Consider the following 25227-nt stretch of genomic DNA (forward strand, 5'->3'; position numbering starts at 1 on the left):
TAAATAAAGTAGCAGACTATCTCAATTATAATATATACAATCTTCATAAATTCATCAAAATCTAATACAGAGAGCATTAAAAAACATATTTTATCTTTATGAATAAATTTTACAAACAATACAGATAAATGAATGAGATTCGCATATGATTGTAAAATCCTATATTTTCGTTTTTTTTTTTTTTTTTTTTTTCGATAATTTTAACCTTAATTCCACACCTTGAGAGGTGCTAAAAATCGCACGCCCGTTAAAGCCTGAGAGTAAATGATTAATTAGACAGTACACTAACAATGTTTAACGACAGGAATAGTAAACCGAGTGAAAATTCCTTGCTACCGCAAGGAATCCGCGATGAATTACATGGTGATCGCTTGATTAGCGAAGCGACATCGCGAGAAGAGATTCGCGCGTATCCTCGAGCGGGAACATAAATCCATCCGCCGTCAGGACGCAATTACGGCAGTGCTTCTAACCAGCCGCGCATGACTTATTATTGTTTCTCCGCTGCCATATATGCGTTTCATTCGTACGTACGTATGAACATAGGTAACGAATGCATGCTACAGGGATTGGGCGGACATACGCGCGAAAAGCATCGAAAAGGACCTGTTTGTAAGTCTGCTTTTTTAATTTTTACGCAATTAATTAATTAATTAATTATTTCGCGACGTGTTGTGCATCCGTGCTATCATAATCTACGGATTTCTTAGAATTCGTCGTTGAATCAATGAGACTCCGGTGATAAAGAATTGCTATAAAATATTAATCTATAAAAAAGTTTTGATTGAAAAATACATCTTGGTAATTTTAATCGTTATAATAAGCCGAATACTTAAAGAAAAATACGCAAAAATTAAAAAAATATCAATCTAAAAAAAGATGTAGAGTTTAAAATAAAACGGATTTGTCTAGAAACTAGTAAAATTTAAGGATTCTGTAGAATAATTTAATTAAAAAAATTTTTGTTAATAATTTAATATTATATATTATATAAAATGTAAAAAATATATTTTCCTTAATTTCTTTGTATTTAATTGTTTTAATTATGTTTTAATTATGTTTTGATAGTTTTAATGACAGATTTTTCAAAAGATGTACCGCGAAATATTATCTACTACTTTTGATTACATGTTTTCTCGCAATTCTCGTATTTTGAAATAGATCAGTTAAAAGCCATTTATAGCTTCGTTCGAATTATTTCAATTGATCGAATAATTGAAAAATAATTAATAAATAACAAGGTCATTATCGTTGTAATTTCTTTCTCGCATGAATAATCTGAATGAAATTATCGTACAGATTGCTCATTAAATTCCTCGGGAAGCACGCGATATTTTTTTTAAAATCCATCTACATACATCTATATACATCTAAAATCCATATACGTTAAATCACGAAATTTTCTGTCGTTTTTCATCTCGTCATGTATAGAAAAAGATTGGATCTACGATTCATGGAAAAGAGACATATTGAGGGAGGCAAATCCGCGCGAGAGGGGCGTAACGACATCGCGAGAGAGAAATGATGCGGCGGGGGCAGAGGCGTCAGGGGACCAAGACGGAAGAGGAGAAGGAAAGCGATTAGTCCGCGACGGTTTGCATCCTACGTCTCGGTTAGAAATAAACACGCGTCCGTCGCGTTATCCTGAAACGTTGCATTATCCTCGGCAGCGAGATGGAACGCCTTGGACAACGTCCTTGAGCGCGGAAACGCACTTGCGATACGTCGACGAGCGGAAAAATCGACGATCTAAACGCGAAGATCGTGTCCACTTCTCAGCGCGGTTTTTCTTCGATAATAAACTTTTGCAGGAATCCGCATTTCGCGACGTCACGCTTTTCGAAATTTAGTTTGTAATACTTAATTTAGTTTCGCAATGGAACGCGGAACTTTATATATGTATGTGTATGTGTGTGTATGTATGTATGTGCGAATACAATCATTCGCGTTTATACTCTATCTATAATTACACTACAATCATATAATTGATATGAAAAACAAATACATATGATTAGATGATTATACTCAACAAGCTGTTTTACACAGCGAAGGTCTCAGCTTGGTTGTTTTACTATTGAATTTATTAATATGTTTAGCTAAATGTTTAGTTATTAGCGATTTTTTCATCAGTCTTTTGACATTATAAACAGAAAGCTCTGAATATTTCAATTTATTCCAAATTAAAATAATCACATATAACTGCTCTCTCTCTCTCTTTCATATGCAAAAAATATATTCGCGCTTGATATTTTAATTATTTGCATTCAACATTTTTAGAACAAAATACATGCAAGTATTAATTCAATATCCAAGAATTTTGATCAGTAAAATTTATTTGAATAAATAAACTAAATGAGTAAAAATATATATAGTATCTAATGAGTATCATAATTCATATTACTATTGATTACCAAAACTTTATAACAATTCTTGAAGATTGAGAGCGCATCTAAAGTCGTAGATGCGATCTAATAAACGACATATAGTATTTATTTACATCTTTATTTTTAATATTATAGCTCTGACAAAAAGAATACAAGAGGAATACTTTAGATAAATATAAACGATTATTCATCGCGCGATTGCGCGAATCATTTTTACCTTTCGCGCCTTAACAGTCTCCGATGCTCATGTTTTAAGGCCGATACGAAAAAAGCCAAAGGTGCATTAATGAATAATTAATAATGACGAATAGGTAGTATCGCGGCGCGCGATTTTCTATCGCTGTCTCGCACATTCTCCGTTTGAAATAACGAACCCAAAGAAAAATAACGCGATAGCGCGGAGTATCGCGGGTATATTCCAGCGACCTTAAGGTCGACGGAATTCGCTGTGCGGAGAAATCCGAGAGCAGGACCGTGCCCGCGGGCGCGTGGGCCCGGGTGGGCAGGGCCCCGGGGTCAGGGATCATCCGCGCGGCAGAAAAGTACCGGGAAAATGTTTCTGCCGCGAGAGATACTCTATCTCTCGTCTCATAATGCGCAAGTGGGAGGCTGCACGCATACGCGCCGAGAAAGAGAGAGTACGGACCGAGCCGTACGCGCGCGCTCGTCCGCATCTCGCGGGCCCGCAATCTCCGTGAAAGAAAAGGACCCTTTTGTCCGCTCTTCTTCTCTCCTCGCTTTATTGGGCTTTGTTTTACTTCGCCTCCACCTCCGGAGAATGCGATTCGTTGCGCTACGGACGGCATGCGATCTTCGACACAAGCGTGCGCGCGCGCGCGCGAATATAATGTGTCGTATAATGGAACGAGAAAGGGGGAGAGAGAGAGAGAGAGAGAGAAGGAGATCGAAAGGGACAAGTTCGCTTAGCAATTTCTCTCTTTTTATCTCTTTCATTTTTCAATCATGACGTTCAATAGCAATACTATAATTGTGTCGTTTTCAGGTGACCCCATGATAACATCCTCTCTGAAGGGTAAGTGATCATCGACGATTATTTTTTTTTCTTATTTGCGTACCTTCCCTATCGAAGGATCCAAAAAAAAGATCCCCTCGAAAAGTATACGACCCTAGCTAAAACTGAGAACGACAATATACGACGAGTCGCTCCTTGTTGCATGCGTTTTATCAGTTGCATATATGTCCACGCTTCTTACACTCTACTTATGTAGATCGTAGAGAAATTTTAATTAAACAGGAAAAATGACACACATATGTATAGTCGATTATTTTGACACGATGAAAATAAATTTAACATTTCTATCCGATAAAATAATCGTATGAAATATTCAGTTATCATTTCCAGTCTTTCGCGCAAACGGTATTTGTAAAAATTCATAAGATCATCTTTGCTTTTATAAAAGATGAAAAACAACACGTAAAAAGAGAGTTTAACCAGCTTAGTAAAAAATAAAAGACACAATTGATGAAAACAAAAAATTCGCGGCGGGGATCGAGTAAATATCTCGGGCCACAGAATGCATCGGTGAATTATCAACATGCAGGTAGGCAATAGAGTTGCATTGAATTGACGCGACGTACGCGATATTTCGCGGGAAATAGGATGGGAGGGAAGCGGCAAATAGATACGAAGCATGGTCCGGCCTTGTGACGCGTCACATCCTGTCTTCATATTCACACTCGCGTTACGATAGTCAGAGAGAAGAATTTCGCGCGTATATCCGAGTATCTTTAAAATCTTATTCGTTCTTCATGCAATTTACGAATTGCGTTTCAAGAAACAAAATGCAAGCGCAATAAACGTCTGTTATTAAGAAAAATATTAGAGTCATTATTCACGTTTGACACTAAAAAACTAGATGAATGAGAAACAGGTTCCTCTTTTATCGCTTCTATTTCTTCGCATTAAATAAATATAAATAATTGATAATATGTACAGGTTTATATAAATAATTTATATAAAATTTTAGTGCTATTCAATTTTAGAATTTTCGCGTAATGTTTTTGACATATTGAATGTATAGACACAATTAGTATCTTTCCTAAAAATGCGTTTTTAACCAAACATCGATAATTATAGCTTATTCTCTAATTATAGTTTTCGTTGCCATTTATGATTTAAACAACTTTTAATCGCGTCCTGCCAACACGTGTTCGCGTCATGGTAACGCAAGTCGAGATGTAATCAATCGTAATTATGATACGAACACGTCTTCGTTTCCCGTTTATTCTATCATCGTAGAAATACCTCGTCAGTTTCGATGCTAATTTCTCTATTGTTGTCCGGTTGATTGGTTGGTTATCGAGTGTGTTGTGTTTATGTTTTAAGGTATCAATTAAAGGAATGTTTTGCGTTTATTATAAAATCTCCCTATTTTTTAATTTTCTAATGCATTTTGTACATGTTATTGTCTCAAAGTACCTCCTAGTTTATTATTAATTGTAATCGAAGCTCGAGACGTATATTAATCAACGTCCCGACCTCGTATTTTGTCGCCGGATATGTTGCTGGCCGTGCGTGTCACCCGAAGAATAATCCCATGCGGTCGACGCTTGGACTCAAGTTTCGCGTGTCAAGGATCAACCAAAGACAAGCAATGATCTTTTTATTTCTTCACTATGATTCATGTGGAAGAGAAATGCAAAAGTTGCGACAGAAGTCTTATGCTGATCTAAGCGTGATATAATATTCATATTACAAAAATATTTAACGTTGAAATTCAAATTTTTTCATTTTAGAGAATAAAACATTCAAAAATTCAATGTTAAACTAATGTTGAAGTCAGTACAAATAAAAACGCAAAATCATTAAAAAAAACTAAACAAACTAAAACACAAATTAAAACTATTTCTCATATTTTCGAAATCTCTTAAGAGCAGTCAGAAAAATTTACGCGAGTAGGATATATTTATCTAAATTTTGAAAAGAGTTTATTTAATGTATCTGCAAAAGATTAATATCGCGTGTCGACACATCGCATGGTAGTAATGCTTTTCCTTCCGACTTTCCTCTTGCAATAATTGCAGTCAAATTCTGGACCCGGATTTGCATTTAATAATGGGTTTTAATGAAACGCGTGTGTCAGTGACAGGTAAATCCGTGTAAACAACGCGCTTGTTCCGGTTCGGTTCGGCTCAGTTCGGCGGAAGAAAATAATGTACAACACACCGTTGTATAAATACCAATTTCAATGCGTGAATGATCACATTACTCTCCTACAATTACCAGAATACTTTCCCCTCGATTATTTTATCTCATTGTTGATCACCGATTATTCCCGAATTACTCTATCAGATAATTGCATTGTATATAACAAGCTGAATTTTTCAATTAGAATTAATTAAATGTAGGTTATATGATTTTTTTCAAATAAAACAAGTCCTACCCTTATGTAATTTGAAAGTATACTCTTATATCTTATATATAATTTTTTCCGAAATATAAAAAATCGCATATACACACACATACATATATTGACAGAGCAATTAATTCGTTCTACATGTTTGATCTTGATCGATAGGTTCTGAGAGATTACACAAACTCGAGTCTATTTTTTTCTATCAATGTCCCAAGATATAATCAATTTCAAAATATTACATGAATGTATTTCAATACATAATTAATCGACACATCTTGTACTCAAATGATCTAAATGCTTTTGCATTTCTAGTCTTAATACATATATTATGAACTCCTTTCATTATACCTTTAATCAAAGTACTTTTCTCATGACAATTCATACAGAAGAAACACAATCGATATAATATTTATTACTTAACGCTAATTATTATCTTATGTACGCGTTGATAGTTATCAAAAGTACACCGTCCGCGGGTCTATGGATTATTTGCGCATGTGTTGCGTTGCTAATCGCAATTGTTTCTAGCAAATTATTATGTATATCGAATATGCGTGTACATCGCGGCTACGAAAATCGAGCGGATCTATTTCGGCGTCGTCTAGGATCTTACGCGCGTCCTTTTGATCTACCGGCTTCTAGTTCGGCGCAATTAACAGCTGACAAGCAGATGTTAGCGGCATTGCGAAACGTTTATGTCAAAAAGATTATAAAAGCTATACGTGTATTTCAACGCGGCCGCTATGCTTTCCGAAGCGATGACGACGTGCTGAAAGCACGTGCCAAGAGATTAACAAATAAAATGATAAATGATAAATCGTTTATATAATAAATAATCAAGCGTTGCTTGAATGTACCACGTCTCCACAAAATTGATAGAGATAATTTAGTCAATATTTATTTGGAGTAAATATACCGCGCGAAAATTCATCAGTTATATGTTAATCGTACACGTATGAAAAAGATATCTCTATTTTGTAGATACAGAAAATCCGAAAATACTTAAATGTTTTCATGTAATACGCTTTAAAACCGCACAATTAATTATAGATAAAAAATTCTGCATATATTTCAAGTACACGATTATCTTGATATTTTTCTGGAAAAACAATTATGCATCTCGTTTGGAATTTTTAATCTTTTTGTTTTAATCTCGGCAAGAAATACGCAAGAAATGGTTCAAGCGAAATGGGAAACGATCGCGGAAGTTTTCGGGATGCACAAATATGTACATGTGTGTTCATATCGGACGGGCCCGCCGTATCGACTACACTCGCGGTACCGGCAATCAATCCGAACGCTAATGAATACGTGCTGGCCCTCACGTACACGTGCGACTGAGACGGCGGCTGAGAGTGTGCGTGATAAGTGTCGAACGGATGCGAAATTATTGCCAGAATCCCATTCGAGTCCCTGTCACGTACGTGTTGCATTCGCGTGTGCGAAAGGTCGCGAACGAAAGTACCGCAAACGGTATTTACCGAAAGGTAATAATTAATAAACGCGCTGCCACTTCCAGGTTCATGATTCGTACCACGGGCTTCTCGCTTCTTGTTCTTTGCGAATCAATCGATGAAAATCTCGATTCTCTTGAAATACCACTCCTTAGACGCGATGATCTTACCTCGATAATCGATATTCTGTTTTACATATGCACATACTCTGCGATCGTAAATTAAACGGTACGTATTGAGACAAAAAATTATTTAACAAAAAAAAAATTTTTTTCGAGATTGTCTATGCAAATGTATCAGCGCGATATAAATATTAATATTCATGATCGAGGTGATTATAGTGTACAATACGACAATCGTTAGGAAAAATCTTTTCAAGATACGCGTTCTCATTTTGCTTTATTTTACAAACAGATAAACACGCTTGTTTTACATTTGCAAATTGAAAACTCTTCAAGTAGGAAAAAAGCATCGCACGCTTGATTAGCAAAAAAAATATATGTAACTTTAGATTGCAGCATTAGTAATGCAACATTAGTCTATAATTATTCATGCCTATAATTATTCACCGTTAAGAAAAGAAAACGTTGTTAATTATTGCTAGATTGTTGCTGAGTAAATATTATGGAATTTTTTCATCTTTTGTATGAAAAATATTTATATTTCAATCAGAAATAATATAGCCAAGTTAATTAATTAATACGTTCGAATAGAAATCACGTTTTTTTTCACCGATTCCGTTTTTCGCGATTAATAAAGTATTGACCGAAAAACGAAAATAAGGCATCCTCTCGAAAAAAAAATGCAGCAATCGAGAGGGCGAACCCACGTTTAATTCTGAAACGACGAGATGGAGGAGGAAGTGCCTAGGAGAAAGTAAGCCGCCGAAAGTTTCGTTTTCACGTCTGGCCCGGTCCTAAAGTGACCGGTTCTGATTCGATCCCGAGACGCTATTTCAACCAGATTGCGAAACGCGCGATTATCTCGAGATTGGAAATCGAAACCGAAAATTGTTGATTAACATTCGCGATCTCAACATTATGAATATTGAATAATTTGTTTTGATATGAGCAAAAATCCAAAGATAACTTTTAATCGAGATAAAGCGCGCCAATTGTGAAATGTCGGATAAATCAATGCCCTCCATCTTTTTCCTAATACGAATCGGAGATGCGAGTGAAAGGGTCCAGGATCAACAGGTTGCTCGTTTCAGTTCCCGAACGACCTTTAGCCAGAAAGCTGCGGCATCTTTGCTCGCATTAAGATCTCTCAAACCGATAGAACGTACAAATATGGACGTTGAGACTATCCCCTGCGCACAAAGCAATGAAAAACACTTTTAAAATTGAAACAAGCGGAGAAAATAATTACACGCAATCAATTATTCGGTGAAAAATAATTGCAATTCGACAAAAGTAAAAACTTGATTCAACAATCAATCAAACACCGTTCTAAAACCGCAAAACTGTAAAAACTGCTGAAATTATCATTTTTAATTTTTAATAATCTTCACGACATAGTTATCTTTGAATCTGCAGTATTTAAAAAACATATGAATATTCAATGATAATAAATATTATAATTTAATAATAAAGAAAAATTATGTGATAAAAAAATGCCAAATACCTGACGGATGTTTCCAAATGAAAGAAAGAGAAGCGAAACGCGGAAGGGAGGGAATGAGAGAGAACTAAAAACGAGGTAAGAGACACAAAAAGAAGTTACGGCGAGCGAAGAGGAGAAAGGAATCCTTCCGTGACTCGCGAGAGTCCGCAGGTCTCTCGTGGTTTCCGCGTTCGCACAACAGGCATCGCGTCTACCAGACCGGTTTTGGTGATTCAGAGTCTCGTGCCTTCACTACGTAACTTATGTGGAGCCCTCCCGCACTCTCTTTTTTTCTCTCCTCCTAGCGTACGACGAAAAAGGAATAACTGCGATCAGCATGATCGGTCGATAAACATAATTTCAAACGACTAGAAAAAAATATTGGAAAATCACTGTTTAGATGTTTAAAAATTTCCCTAGCGGAAGAGAGCCTTATTAAGCGATGTTAAAATATAATATCGTGTGAAAAAAATTTGCGAATATTTTTCAATAATTATTTTGCAGCCTCTCCTCAGATGGAACTTTGTACACAATTTCTTAGATTCTTGCACGTATAATGTAGATGAATATTTCGTAATTAAAAATGTTTAGACGTATTAAAAAACCCGTGAGAACACACCTTTCATCTCATCGTTTTCTTTTTTCGGCTCGCTTCTCCCATCTTTTTTTCTCGCTTCATGTTTATCTCTCTTTATCATCATCTTTCACCGAAGCAGCTCAACTACTTCTAACTTCCGCGTTCGTCGGAGGTAGAACAGAGATGGCGAGATCCTTTTCGGATCCTGCTCACGAATGCCGGGTCCTGATGGCCCTGACCTAAAGCGAAACACGCTTTCGCGGGTTATAATGGCCGTCACGAAATATCTTCGTCTTCGCTCGCAACATTAAAGAGTATTAACGGCTGTTTTTTACTGGAATTAAAAGGATTCCTTCTCGATTTCATCATTAAATAAATCTTGAGGATGAATGATAAATGCCAATATAAAACTCTCTGTTGCATCAAACCAGACATTCAAAGTACCTTATAAATTAGCTCCAGTATCTATTTTGTAACGCGTGTTCATAATCTAGTTAAATTAATCTCGTTATCGAAATAACGCTGGAATATATTGTAACAATATAACATGATAGGTTTAGATTATATAATTTGGAAAAAAGTAAATTATCTACCATTAATCAACATGTATACCGACAATACAGTGCCTGAAAACGAGCGGATGGCGGAAAGTAAATCTCCCCATTCCATATAAAATGACACACTTTCTGCAACATATTTCAATTGGCCGACTTATGAAATTAACGATAACCGTGCGAACCATGCTTCGCCAAGTAAAATCGAAAGTGGCGAAATACCGAGACAAGGAGATAGCGTTTCAATTTCATAGAGCGAAGTGCATTTACATGGAAGGGAAAATAAATACACAGTTTTCTTTCCCCTCCTCCTTGTCTCTTCAGTAGTAGTTGTACACGATGAGCATGACGTCAAAGCTTTAAAGACACAATATCGATATATAAATGTTTGCTAACCGTTGAATAATCTCACGTTCCTCGAGACACAAACGTTCTCGGCTTCCCAAGCTCGTCTCATAGAAACGAACGTTCGGAACGAAGATTGAAGAAATAGCAGGGGAAAAAGCGGTACGCCGACCTACATATTTAAAAACGATCGGAGCGTGATAATTAAATTCGTCAAAGATCCGACGAGTCGGAGCGTAGCAACAGAATCGAGAGTAAAAGCTCCCGCGTTGTTGTTCAACGTCCGCGCAAACCCGGAGCTAGGCGCATTGAGATAGATCGAGAGAAAGAGAGAGAAGGAAACGATAAAATAAGTAGAGACGGAAGGAAAGCCGCAGACGCGGAGTGAAAAAGTGCGGCGCGATCAGCCGGAGCGCAGCAGGCGAGCGGATAGATAGACGAGAGGACGGTTCTCCGGCGTTCTCCGAGCGAGAAGAGAAGGAGGACTAGGCCCGGATCCTAGAGGCTGGACGGAACAGGGACGTCGATAGAGCTGGCTCTCGCGGGGAAAGAGAGACGCCGTCGTTGGCAAAGCCGGAGAAGAGGAAGAGGCCGCGGCAGCGCGCACGACGGTGCGCGCGCTCGCGCTTTTGCGCGGCGAGTGGGGTCAGGTTTCAGACGTGTAGTGGGAGGTGGGGGCGGGAAAAAGCGGATGTCGGGGCGGTGGAAAGCGAGACGGAGCATCGGCGGGTACGACAAAGAGGAAAGGAGCCTCTCCAGCGGCGAAACGGCGTGGCGCTTGCGAGTCGCGACTCCAGTGTCTTTCCGGACGCCACACGTTCGAGACACGCACGCGAGTTTCCCTCTCCCTTTCTCTCTCTCTTTCTCTCTTTCTCTAGCCTCTTCCTCCCTCTCTCCCTCTCTCCACCCCCTCTCTCCTCCCTTCTCGCCCCCCCTACGCGATCCTCTCGCTCTCTCCTCGCGACTTCTCGTCCGGATCTCCGTTCCTCTCTATCTTCCTCGTTGCGTCTTTCCTCGTGCTGTCTCTCCGCGCTCACCTCCAGGACGACGTCGAAGCACGTCGTGCCCTGCCTCCTCTCGCCGGGCACGGAGCGGGACCAATAGGAGCGCCGCTTCCGGCAACGACGACGCTCCAATCGGCACACGGCGCCGACGGATAGACGCTGACGAGCGGCGATTTTGACAGTCGACACTGTGCTACTCTCGGCGCTCGCGGTTTAATCGGCGCACTGGGACTTACTGGTATACTAGTGATTCGATTCGACTCGAGTCCGGGATTCGGGAATCGGAGCAGTGCCCTCCGGAGCGTGAATCCTTCCGTCCGGGTCGTCGTCTTCGCGAGCTCGCCAAAGTGTTTTTCTCCATTCATTGGAAATATTGCATTTTTTTTTCGGTGACTTACGATCTCGTTTTTTCCTTCCTTTTCCGATCTACTGGTGAGTGCAATAAGGAAGATTTCTTCGCGCGTCGATTTTCTTGGCGATAACAGCAGGAAGATCGATAACGATCATCCGATCGAAGAGAAACGTTCGTATCCAAAATTCGCGGGGATAATTTCATTAAACAGATACACAATCGAGCGTGCGGAACCGAGATTCGTAAAATAGACCTTTCGCAAGTCTTCTCGCTTTCGATATTCGGAGATAAATGCTAAATTTGTCGCGATTCAACGCGCCTCGTTCCTAAAGAACGAATCTATTCGGAAACGGAGGCCTCGGTGAACAATCGATCGCATAATTAATAAATTCTCTCACCGAAAGACGCACGGATATCGTCTCGCTTCTCGCATCGCGAATATCCCCCCCCCCCCGGCAGCGGAGCGTCGTCCGCTCCGATACAAGTGAAAGGAATCTCACGGAGGACTCGTCGCTTATCCGCGCTGGACATTGCGGGCGCGGGCGGGGGAGGGCAAGGGGGGAAAGGGGGGGAAAGGGGGTGCCGCGAGAAGTAATTAGATGCGCGCGTGAGGTAATCGGATGAGCTGCGCGATGGAGTATCAGCAATTGGCGCCGCCGCCGGTACCAGCCGGGGTGCTGCACGCCCAGGCGCATCATCCTCCCCAATCTCAGCATCAGCAGCAGCCGGTGCAGCCGCCGCAGCATCCGCACATCGTGGTCGCGCCGGCTCATCAACAGCAATCCCAGCAACCGCCGCCGCCACCCCTGCCGCCGACCCCGCACGGCCACCCAGTGCACCCGCCGCTACCGCCCATCCACGACGACAGCACCAGTTCCAGGTGGACCCAGTACCAGCACTTGTGGAGGCAGCATCATGTTTACATGAACGGTAGGGGCCCTGTCGCTGACGCGACTCGAAATTAGACAGATATACGGCGCTGCCTTCGAAATAAGAGCTTTCCAAGCTAGATCGATAGATGTAAAAATCTCTGTCGATTTATTACTTTCGTATGTATGTTCGTCATGGAGACTTCATCTTATTAATCGTACGGATGAAAGCTAAACGTAGGTTTTGTCCAGCTGACGACTGTAAGTCAACTCGTATAGTATATTACGCGTAAAACGCTTGGAAAATTGGCTATACAACTAGTGGCCGTAAAGAGGGAGAAGTCGTCGTTCGGTAGAGAAACGCCCACCTGTTGCTTACATTAGCCAGCCTACATTCGACTTGCAACTACTGCAGCACGTTAACCAACCGACTATATGTTTATTAAACATCGCACCGCGCGTTCATTTATTCGCGATGAAGAATTCACCTTATGAAAGAATACATATGAATAATAATAGCACTGCGACAAAAGTAGATTTTTGTTAAACTTTCAAGGTTTACGTTTCGTTAAAAAAAGACACATTATATTGTGCATATATAACGGAAAGACAAATGTGTGTCCACGTTTGCGCGCGCATGCGTGTATGATTGATTGGTCGAATGAATAAACTTGCATATAAAAAATAATTAATATACATAATTAATTTCATTTTTTCTTAATAATACTTGTCCAAGGTATGATGCAACAAAGTTTACTTGTGTCGACGTACGATTGTCGTTGAAAAATCTCTTACCTGTCATTTATCACGAAACATATCTGTTAACTAGGCGGGTCGAGTTAATCGAACATGGAGCGTGAATGAATCATCCGTCTCCATGTATGTAGACGTGTGAATTCACCTATGCACCTATCCTAGTTACGGCGGATTCGACTCAAGGCTCTTTGCATTTGCATCCTCCCACGTCCTCAGCTCGTTTCGCTTCTGCTCGCATTCGCGCTTTTTTCTCTCTCTCTCTCTCTCTCCCTCCCTCTCTCTCTCTCTCTCTCTCTCACACACACATCCATTCATCATCTCCTTTTGTTGCGGATAGAGAATTTCCGTGAAAAAAAAAACTATTATTGTATCATTTATTTGCGTACGTTCTTAAGCCATACTGAATTAAAACGAAACGTCTTTCTATTCTCTATTCTTAGTTTCTTTCTTTATATATATGTATATACTTTAGTTTCTATTTATTTCTATATACCTATTATATTACAAACAGCAGGCGTAACAAATTCATTTGTTTAAACAGATTAAATATTTATTCACGGTGCGAAAAGATAAAAATAGCAAACTGCTTGTCGTTTATATATTCTTAGTATATTCTTATATATTCTTTAGTTTCATAAATATTAAAAAAAACACTCGTTACGAATTTACGAACGCGTTCCTATCAATATTAAATATCTTGTCGGCAATTTATAGCTTTTTTTATGGCTAATAAAATTTTGTCAGAAATGTTGATAATATTAAAATGTATATCTTCCGTGAAATGGAAAACAAGGTTAAATGAAAGTAACATTTCACTTGGTTAAATTGCGTGTCCGCGCTTTGATTAAGAATTTCCTGGATAAATTCCCATCGTAATTTTTCATTATTAAACACAGGCACATATCGAGCATGATGTTTCGCAAGACATACATCGAATATTAATGACACGAGGAAATTCTATGATACTGCGACAGATGCGACAAGCCTCTTCATACTTTCTTCTTTATCGATTTAATTCACGTTCTCTTTCCTGACAGTCTAATTTATTAGCCATAGAGAATAATTGCTATGCAGCGACTATCTATTATTAATGACATTTGTGAAAAATTAAATTTTTATGACAAGACAAAAAACAAATGATAAATTTATATGATGAGATGTTTCATATGAATAAATAAGTTTTTGTCACGTGAATTAATAATTTAAAATAAAAAATAAAAAATGCAAATATAAAATTAAATTCAATATGTCAAAGAGAGAGAACCGGTTTATGTAGATTATTTTTTCTAAAACTTTTGTTCAATTTATATTCATGAATTAATGAACGAGGTAGCTCTCGATTGACTATCGAAATAGCAATACTATCGGTGTCCGCGAGTCGTATTGTTATCGAGCACAATAGATTAGAATCACGTTTTAAGATGCACAATACAAGGGATGGGTCAGCCTAGCCTCTCCTAGTCCTAAAACATCACGTTAGTATTATCGTAACCTCGACAAAATCATTATTTATCAATTTAAAATTACACTATTTGCAAAATCTACGGTAACTTTACATCGAATCACGCTGTTGTTTAAATATATAAAGTGTACCATGAGATATAGGAAAAATATATTTTAACGATCTATTCAAAAATTCGGAACACAAGTGAAAGAAAATATAATTGAAAATGTGTGATTTCGCATTTTATGTAAAGTAAAAAAAAAGATTGTGAAAACTATTATAAATGAGTAAAAAAAGATAAATCTATATTTGGACGTAAAATCATTATTAAAAAAAATCAATTTTTATCTAAATTAAGCGATAATTTTTGCAAGCGTTGGTTAATATCATATTAATGTTCCATGATTAAGATTATCAATTATGAGTTCATTATTATTATCGATCGATCATTCGTGTTTACGCAATTTTAATATTGTGTTATGGTTAATTAAATTGATATTAAAAATTATCGAGAATAAAAGTTGGCTAAATCATAATGTGAAATCGACAATTTTGTCGATATTGAAATGTATTTCCAATTAATGAGATGGAGTTTCCGGCTTAACTCGCTCATCGACCTACGACCTCATTATCATTGTCGACCTTGATGATGTTACATTCCTGATTGAAATTAAGAATCGTGATAGACGTAATTTTTTGAATATGAGAAAAAGATATGTTTGTCATGTCGTTGAACGAGAAAAGTAGAGGTATATTCTTATGATTATATGTATACATATATGTACGCACTATTTTCCTACAATATAATTATAAACGATTTAACCAAGATGCATATATAAAAGTGCATACTCGCGTTTTTTTTAAGCATAAAGTTGCGACCTTATGCACAAAGTCCGTTACACTGATACTTGTACAAGCATGTGTATTATTAAACGTTCTTCAATAAAACGAGCAAAATTATAAAGTATGTCATGCGTGCGTGTAATATAAATATGCATGCATAAAATAATATATAAGATGTTTTTTTCAATATAAATATATATTATATACAAATTGAAAAAAGATTTTGAAAAAAGACAAATGCATACATATTTACATTACACGCACATATATATATACATACATATATATATATATATATATATATATATATATATATATCATCAAACGATAGCACATATTGCAAAGTGCATCTGGAGCACAAATACATTCACGTGTTCTTTTAAAGAAGATGATTCGCAAATCTAATTTCGCTAGCATCGCGATCATTGGAAATAATTATTCAAATTATTTGTTCAACACTCACCGATCCTTGAGAAGCTTCGATGAATCTTTGAAGATGGTTTAGGAAGTCCTGCAACAAACAAATATTAATTAAAATCTTCAATAATTGAAAGATGATTATATAATTAGATAATTATATATATAAAAGTGTGTGTGTGTGTGTGTGTGTGTGTGTGTGTGTGTGTATGCGTGCGTGCGTGCGTGCGTGCGATATTCATTAAGTTATTTATATTATTTGCACATATACATAAACATGAAAGCTTTTTTCTTCGGTTCTTTTATTATGTAACCGCAAATCCGGCGACATAGCGAAAGTCAAGTGCACATTCGTTCTAACAATAACTGACTAATAGCTAACAACTGACGAATCGCTCTTATCTTCTTCCAGGTAAGGTTCATTTGCAAAGCGGTAAGTTAAGTCAGGCCATCGATGGAATTGCGTCAGAATATATATTGGATATATTTATAAAAAAAAAAGATTCGACGCGAATATTTAATCTACGTGACGATTTTTTTAATTCGACAAGTGATTTTTATTAATTATTATTAATTATTAATTCCTATTTGTTAATCCTACCGCGAATAGATAGAAAACGACCTTCGAGATAAACTCGTGATCAACCAAGCATTAATTATAGCTAGGCCAATAATTATACTGGCGCCTTATGCCAGTGCCAAGATAACGAATAAATTTTTAGCGGGGCAGAGAAAGTGCGTTGCGCAAACTTCCAATTGCTCATGCAACAATGTTGCGGTTACTTGCGAGAAATTCACGTCGAAAAACTCCAAAGTTGGTTAATGTATTGCGATATTTACGAATAAAATCGAAATCGTGCAGGAACTCGATTACTAAGATTTCCGGTAATCGATGTAGTTATTTCAAAGTACGTCTCTATCGGCTAATAATTGTCTGATAATTCATCATGACATGTACGTATTTTTATTTTACAAATAATAAAAATAAATCTGAAAGAAAAAAAATAATATAAACGCGAAAGGCAATATTATTTATGCGATTATTGATATATCCTCGATTTAATTTAATTTATGCAAGATAGAAATTTTATTCTTATTCGTTTTTTTTCTTGAAAAATGCGAATCCATCGATCGAATGAAACTTGAAGCGGAGAGCGCGTCTGAAATTTCGAAATCTTTCATATCACGGTTGCACGTGTGCACATCGACTGAAGTTTAGCATTAGATGATAAAGGCAATATGTAAATCGGCTCTTTTGCTATCAGACGACCCCACGACATGATACCGCGCGTCTCCTCCGAGACCCTGACGATAAACTTTTCTCTTTGTACAGTCAGATTCAACAGATATAATGCCGATATACATCCATTAGCATTCCCTGTAGCATACGAACTCGAGGAAGACGATAGAATCGTAATTACAATGATCATAATTCGATTGTTCGTGCTCATCTATCGATGTAAAATACGCTAAATCCCGTTATTATTCAAGCATCCAAGGTTATTTCACCGACTAGGTCAGCAAGGCCATGGTTAAAGACTGTCTTTCGATAGTTATCACTCGTATCAGCTTGAAACATAACGTTCAATCAAACTATCGAAACGTATAAATCTTTTTGCGCGTGGGAAACATTTTTACTCTCAATAATATATTACGATAAAATTTGTACTGTATTAAAAAAAATATTGGCCCGAATAATTTATCTCTGATTTATTTTTTTTCAACATTACTTAATCATTTGCCAAATGCAATAATTCTGCTCGAAGTTTCATCAGATCTGTCGTTTAAAAATCTTGATGGGAAATTATAATCTCGCGATAGCAATTTTCGCCGTATGTTGTTTCGCGTAAGGAAAAGTCTTTCGATCTCACTCGTCAACTCGCGCGAACCTACACATCGTGGAAACCCGGCTGTTCAGCCTCAAACCCGGAAGACAGCTGGCGTTACACGCACGCACACACGGTTCTCGACTACGTCGTCATCGTTGCGTCGTCGTCACCAACGTCGCGTTGTACAGGTTGTCGGAGAAAGTAATCACGTGTCATTCTTATAAACACCTTCGTGCTTTCAGCTAGCGGTTCTCATTATTGCTCGCGAAGCTCGCTATCGTGGATATGTAATTGTTCACATTCGATATTTCCCATTACATAAGACAGCTTACATCAATTTTAAGATGACGATGTGACGCAATCAAATTTAAAGCTGGAAAGCTATAAATAACTTGGCGCTTTAAATAATTAAGCGTACATGACAATAAAATACGCTTTTTTTTTCGTAATTTTTAAATTTCGCGTTAATTTATAAAGCGACAGTTACTATATGTAATTGATAAATGAAATTAATGGTTTTATATTAAAATAAAAAGCGCGTATATATGTCACTAAAATTGTTTTTTTCTATGCATAATAAAATGAATCGCGAAAGCGAAATCGTGAAAAAAACTTTTGAAACTTCCTAGATACGTAAGAGCACGCAAGACAACCGGTTTTACTGCTGTGGTCGACGTAAAGATATACTAGCTCTATAGCAAAACGAAAAAATAGCGGCTTGATGGCGGCGGATCTTGGAATTGGCGAACATTTTATGATAGCGGTCAAAAAATCCTTCCGACAATTCCAAAAAAATCCTGACAAAAAAATGATTAATATTTGATATAAAAATACAATATTGTCAATACTGTATAATTAGATCATTTGTGTCTATGAATAATATAAATAAGAATGTCTTTAAAAGAATATATCTTTTCTTAATATATATCGTGACGAATATATTATAAAAATTATTGTATACCACACATTGTACATCATACTTGCGCATACAAATTGTTGGTAAAATTATGCAAAGTAATGCAAAATTACCGCGATATATCGATTAACAAAACTATTTTTTTCTCTTCCTGCTTCTTCTTGTGACGTAAAAATGCGAAACTGATTTTAGCCGGTTAGCATCATCGCGATCGTTGGACGCAATTGTCGGCATAAAAACGGCATTCAACCTGCTCGAGTTAGAACTCTAGTTGCCAGTGCACTTCATAAATCAATGATAAATTCTCGACCGAGTCCCAAGGTTTTCTGGCATATTGCATGTTCCGCATGTCAGTCTCGACAAATGTTAATGCCACTAATAATGTTATATGCTATAAGTAATGTTATATGCTATAACAACAATGTTGTGGCGTAATATATAGAAATTTAACGGAAATAATTAATCTCGGAGATAATATCGGTGAAAAGAAAATTAATCAAACTAAAAATGCTCGCAAATTATAAGTTGACGTAAAAGGATTTTGAATCGTGAAATCTTCTTTGAAATTTGAAAAGATTTGAATTTCAAACTTCGTGCGGTTATTTGTGAAAGTTGTGAGAGCTTCGTTCTGTACAACGTATAATTCTCTGATTCTGACAATAAAAACGAATATAATGTGTGGCGGCAAATATATATACGCGAAAGATTGCGTATATAGCTTCGTCGCTATTAATGTGATATTTTTCTTTTGCGCGGCGTTAATCAACAGGAGAGAAAATCTATCGCTAATCCTGGGCTATTATCGTTATTATAGGTTGTCTTACTGTATTGTGTGCGCATTCTTTCTAAAACCGCGAGAGAACCGGAAGATAATATGTTCCGATACGTTGTAACTGGACAAACGAAATAGCGAAAAACAAATTCAATAAATTCACTACACGCGTACAGGTGCACGTATAATGTATACTTGTGCACGCGTCATTAGTTACCATTATCTAAACATTCTTAAAAAGACCCTCGACAAACCGAAATAGAAACACAAAAGATCATCCGAAATGATAGCGTATCTCATGCTAAACAGAACATTTTAGTTGCTTAATCTTTCCAAATTCGTGTTACATCGTCGCGTATGAGAGAAAGTAGGATATATATTGAATTGATTTGAAAAAATATTTGGGAAAAATAACGAATTTTAATATCTAAAAATTCTCGACGACGACACACTCTATATACTCAAGAAATGTAAACTTGTCGAGCGACGAAAGTTAAATTTACAATTAAGAGAGAAGGGTTTGCTCGCACGCAACCCTTCCTTCTTTCGATAACGCATATTCGAAAAGTAATTTAAAGACGAGTTTCTCTTTTCGCACCGGAAAAAGGAACAAATAAAGAACAGGAGAAAGAAAGAGTCGCGCTGTTTACGAGAGAAAGGCGAACCGTCAGAGGAACATACGTACGTGCGTGTTCGTATGAGACATATGCCCGCGGATATACGCAATCGTTCCTGCGTCTCCGTTATTTCGGTGAAAGTGAAAGTCACGCGGCACGCGACTTCCTACTCCGATCAAGCTTGCTAGACGGATAATTCGTAATGCGACAAGATCTTTCAAAGACTATACAACATTTTAGTACAAAATTGTCGCTGGCGATCGTCAAAATTTTTTGTGAATCAAGTTTCTGATGTCTAGATAAATGAGAAGAGTTTTACTTTTCAATTTATTTCAAATGAATTTTTTATCTCTTTTAAAAAGGTTTTAATATTTTGGCTGTATATTATATATTTTTATATTTAATGCCTTTGATCTAGAATCCAATCTTTTACGTATTTCATCAATTAACATAATATTTATTTAATAATTTATTTAGTTTTTTATTTAATAAATTAAATAAAAATTATTTAATAATTTACTTGTCATCGTTATTATTCTAAATAAAATATATAATATAACAGTATTAAATTATAATTTTCAAAGATAGAAATAATATATATCAAACATGGCATCAAACTAATGATAACCGACAGCTATTTAAGTTAATGAAGAAAAAAAAGCTCTCTCTTTTTCAAAGAATCCAGAGAGAAATGTAAATGATGGTTAAGAACTTCATACTGATGTATAAGAATATCGAAATCGAGGATACAGTGCGTTCTTTGAAAGCATGGTCATGCCAAGACTTTCCACTTTCCGAATGTCACAATCATTGCTTAAATCGAAAAGGTACAATGCGAGGCATCCGGAAGAAGGACGATTTATATTATTCTTTACCTACATTATCGCTACATAACCGTTATAAGATTGGAACAATCATTTTGTTTTGTATTCATTTTTGGTTTCACTACGAAAGAAAGAATTGTTATTATCGTATCCCGCTATTACATCTATATATTTACAAACTGAAACACGGAAGTCTACAACGAGATGATTTTCCACGTTCCAGATCTTATACTATCCAGTTTCTCCTTCTAATCGGTTTTTTTTTTGTATTTACTTGACTCTGGTTATTAATGAAGGAAATGTGCACGATTGAGCATGGCTGTTTGCACAGCTTTCCAAAGATACGAAGTAACAGAAGGAAGGAACTGGATAAGTTAATCTTTCATTGCTGGGAAATTTCGCACATGTTTGATTGTTTTTCTTTCTTTTTTTTATGATTTTATAAATCGACAATTTTATCGATCTCGATAGATAAGTTGGGTCATACGGATCTCTATTTCACTCTTATGCATTTGCCACACTTTGAGCGTATCGATTTTCACTCATTTCACGAATCAAGTCTTCTCTATCGATACAAAATTTATCAAATTTGATCAAGGTACGATTCTTAGCGAGTCATCGTTGAAACTTTTACCCCGTACGCGAGATGTGTATTCGAGACGCCGTTATGCAGGGCTGACATTTGGATGGCCTCCTTTCTCCAAGTGGCACGTGGGCTCGTACTTTTCGGCACAGCAATGAGAAAGTTGTTGTCCGTTAGATATGCTGACCCGTTGCCAACGATATATATGGGGTCCACTCTTGTGAAATCCCTTTTTTTCTGATTCAATCCCGGAACTACGCATTTCAAGAATATTCAGTGAGGAAACTTTTTCCAAAAAAAAAAACCTTCATTACGAAGCTACATTTCTAACGTGAATTTTAATAATTTTATTTCGATCCACTCGCGATAAAAAGATTCGTTTTTTTATAGCGATTTGTGGAATAAATCCAGATGCATCTAATATCATTAATAAAACTGTTATAAATAAACAAATATAATTTAAAATATTGTCGAATAATTCTTCGCGGCTGTTTATACATTGAAGGCGCGTCCAATTATTCTAAAGTGCCCACTAATTCCCTCATTTTATGAATAAATACGAATCTCGTCGCAGGGTGGTCTAGTCGAAGCGAAAGGGGAAAGATTTCCAGGGGCTATCGAGAGAAATAATTGGCATATCTTAATTATCCGCCTTGTACGGCATCTCAATTAAAGGTGTCTCATGACGAACGAGTCGAATCAATTAAAATCGACCTTATATAGCGCCGATACCGTCTCGATCTCGCCGTATACTCTATCAAATAAAAGAAGCGGTAATTGTCAATTATTGTCGCAATAAATTGCATATCCTGGTGGAGCGCCAGGTGAGATAAGAGGTCGATTATTGAGCGAAAGGTAATTATTGCGAGCGACTCGATGCGCCTTGAACACGATCGGGACGCAACAATAAGAAAATACCCTCAACGTCACAACGACAGTTTAATTTGTATAAAGATGAGAAATCTCGATTTTCAGACGAGTCAATAAATATTTTGCATAATAAAAATCGATATTTGTCGATTCGATCTCTCGAAATATAATTTGAATGTTAGATAAGTGGCATAATTACTTTGAAGTGGAAACGGAAATTTTACGCAAGCTCAAACTAGAAACGAAGACTCTAACATCGGGCAGCAGGTGAGAAATATATTACGTTTTTCTTCGTAAACGAAATCAATTACTATCGCACTCGCGGCAATAAGGTGCGCGTAATTAACACGCGCGCGTATTTTCAACACTTCCTCCTTTCCCTTCTTCCGGTCGCTGCATTTTTTTTTCTCACTGCTTCGCCGTCGCAAAAGCCGAGGAGAGAAGCGGAATGCGGCCTTGACATGGCATGAAAATAATAAAAGTTGGCAGAATAAGCGTGGATGTGCGATACACGCACATTAGTCGGCAGCAGCTGTTAGGAATTAATTTTAGATTAGACGGTCGGCGGGTGCCTGACTAGGTCAACTTCGTTCGAGTCAACGAGCGTCGTAAATGCATCGGGTCTTTCTAGCAGCGGGTTAAAGTAAAACCACTCATAGATTCTTCTTGCGATCGCTTCAAAAACGATAGAAATTATATTTGAGTTCGACGTATAATAATACACTTGAGTTTGTAGCACTCACGATCAATCCAATTAATGCAATGCATAAATTTTCAATTTATTAAACTTAAATCTAAATTATCGTGGCAATATATTTGTGATATTAATTAATTCGATTAAACCAACTAATTTAAAATCTTTAAACAATTCAGAATAAAATTCGTATTGTTCGCTCTGAAATGTGCTTTATTAGACGTCAGCTCCATGTTTCCTAGATCCATAGATAATACGTCATATTTACGGGTTACACATGGCATATGCGTGCGCCACAAACACGCATCAAGTGGCAAACTCGACTCGTTTCCGTGAGTTTTACACGCGTGAGAAAGGGAAAAAAAGAAACGCTCTACCGCGAGTAGGGGCAGAAGTACAGAAGAAGGAAAGACCTGGTAAAACTCTTCCTGGCTTGTGCCCCCTCCTGCTTATTCCTTTCGACTTCTCTTTCTCTTTTCCTCGTTCTTTAATAAACTTGCGCCCTCCTTCTGTTCCGCTACGAGCGTGAATTTCTCTTTCATCCTTGTACAATCTGATTTCTCTGGGCACACGCACGCATACGATTGTATTGCGAGCAAACAGATCGATAAATTTGCCATATAAAGCATCCTATTGAGCTGAATAGCTTTAAATATTTTTAAAAAAACGCGGCTTAATTGATTCTATAATTACACCAGGTATATTGTACTCGCGTAAAAAGTTTCTCTATTTAAAATACACTCGCAAAAACTACTTGCCTATTAGTTTGATAAACTGCAAGAGGTATAAACTATTTTACAATGAAAGAAAATTTTACGAGATCGCGATAACTCACCCATAAATGTAGTGTGTAATAATGTAGTGTGTAATAATGTTCCGCACGAATTGGTCTTTAGCGTTTGTCCACATTCATTACGGTTTCTTTGGTCTCTTAGTGAATTAAAGCGAACATGCTAGTGCACTTTCTCACTTTAGTCGATTGTCGATGAGACGCAAACTTGAGGACAAGAATAAAACATGACAGATTTATTTGAATGAATGCTTAAAAAGTCATCTTGTGAACGTGTAATTTTTTAAAATTCGCTAGTAAAAATTGTATATATATATAATAAAAATAAAAATATTGTTACAATTAAAATATTGTTCCGTTTAAGGTAATAAGAGATACAAGTTCCTTACTATGCATTTAATTGCGCAAAATTATTGCGTTGCGACACGCAAACGAGCTTTTTTCTGTCCGCATACACGATACAATGCTCAGGGCCCTTGTCATAGCACTATTCGCGAAGCGGTGGTCTGGCTTGCCAGCAAGTGAAAGTTGCTCGAGCCACTTTCCCCTCTGGGGAACCGAGCGATCGCTCAGCTGGCTTCCGGGCTGCGAGAGAAGTCGCGATAAATGCCAGAGATCCATCGCCCTGAATCGGCGACACAACATTGCGTTTACAAATTCTTGTAAAAGAAATTATACGCTAAGAAAATATGATTAATCTATTCAATGAAACGATGATCCCCAATTACTAAAGAAATAAAAATATAAATTAATTTTTTTATATTGGTAAGAGAAACTTTGTTTGAGATCAGTTTTATTTTTTGCAGTTTTATAATTGTTTAATAATTTAAATATAATAAAAAAGGTAACTAATAAATATCATAATTAAAACTTTTTTATTAAAAGTATTTTTTTGCAATTTACTGTTAAAAGTATAATCTTTTAATAGACCAATAATTCTCTTGAAATCAGAGTTTATGTCTACGTGTTTAAATTCCGCAAGTGTACGGTTGCTTGCCAAATAAACAATACAATTTTGCGATTAAACGCTTGATCGAGTGCGCGCAAATTCCATGACTTTCCTTCGAGGGAAAAACACCGTCGAATGCGACACTTATGTCACGACTTCCACGTGTTTGTCGATTAATAACAGTAATCGCGCGAAGCAACCCTCACCAACCACGGCTTCCGCGTGCATCTTTCATAGGAGTCGTGTGTACCGGAAGTAGCGCGTGGGGACACGTGTGCGCACACGTGCGCGAGAAGGAGGGCTGGTGTGTATTGTATATGCGACGAGTTGCTGTCCTCTTCGTCGTAGCCTTGTAATTTTCAGGAGAATTGCGTGTACTCGCGGGGAAATGATCTGTAAAAT

The 25227-nt window shown here is 37.2% G+C and overlaps 1 protein-coding gene across 13 annotated transcripts in view; it reads left to right on the forward strand.

Moving 5' to 3' along the window:
• LOC105248038 (thyrotroph embryonic factor) overlaps nt 1-25227 on the forward strand; it is a 67531-nt gene that overhangs the window by 23655 nt on the left and 18649 nt on the right. For 4 of the 13 annotated variants that reach the window (XM_025411264.1, XM_025411262.1, XM_025411263.1 and 1 more), the window contains one exon: nt 3388-3417. The exons of 2 other annotated variants lie outside the window; for them this stretch is intronic. In XM_025411264.1, the coding sequence (XP_025267049.1) occupies nt 3388-3417 (30 nt within the window). Of the gene's footprint in view, nt 1-3387; nt 3418-11057; nt 12583-25227 lie in introns of those variants that run through there. 7 more of the 13 variants (XM_025411258.1, XM_025411257.1, XM_025411260.1 and 4 more) reach the window with 7 other exon arrangements.

The sequence above is a fragment of the Camponotus floridanus genome, unplaced genomic scaffold, assembly GCF_003227725.1.
Source record: "Camponotus floridanus strain SB8 unplaced genomic scaffold, Cflo_v7.5 scaffold39, whole genome shotgun sequence".
Classification (NCBI taxonomy): Eukaryota; Metazoa; Arthropoda; class Insecta; order Hymenoptera; family Formicidae; genus Camponotus; species Camponotus floridanus.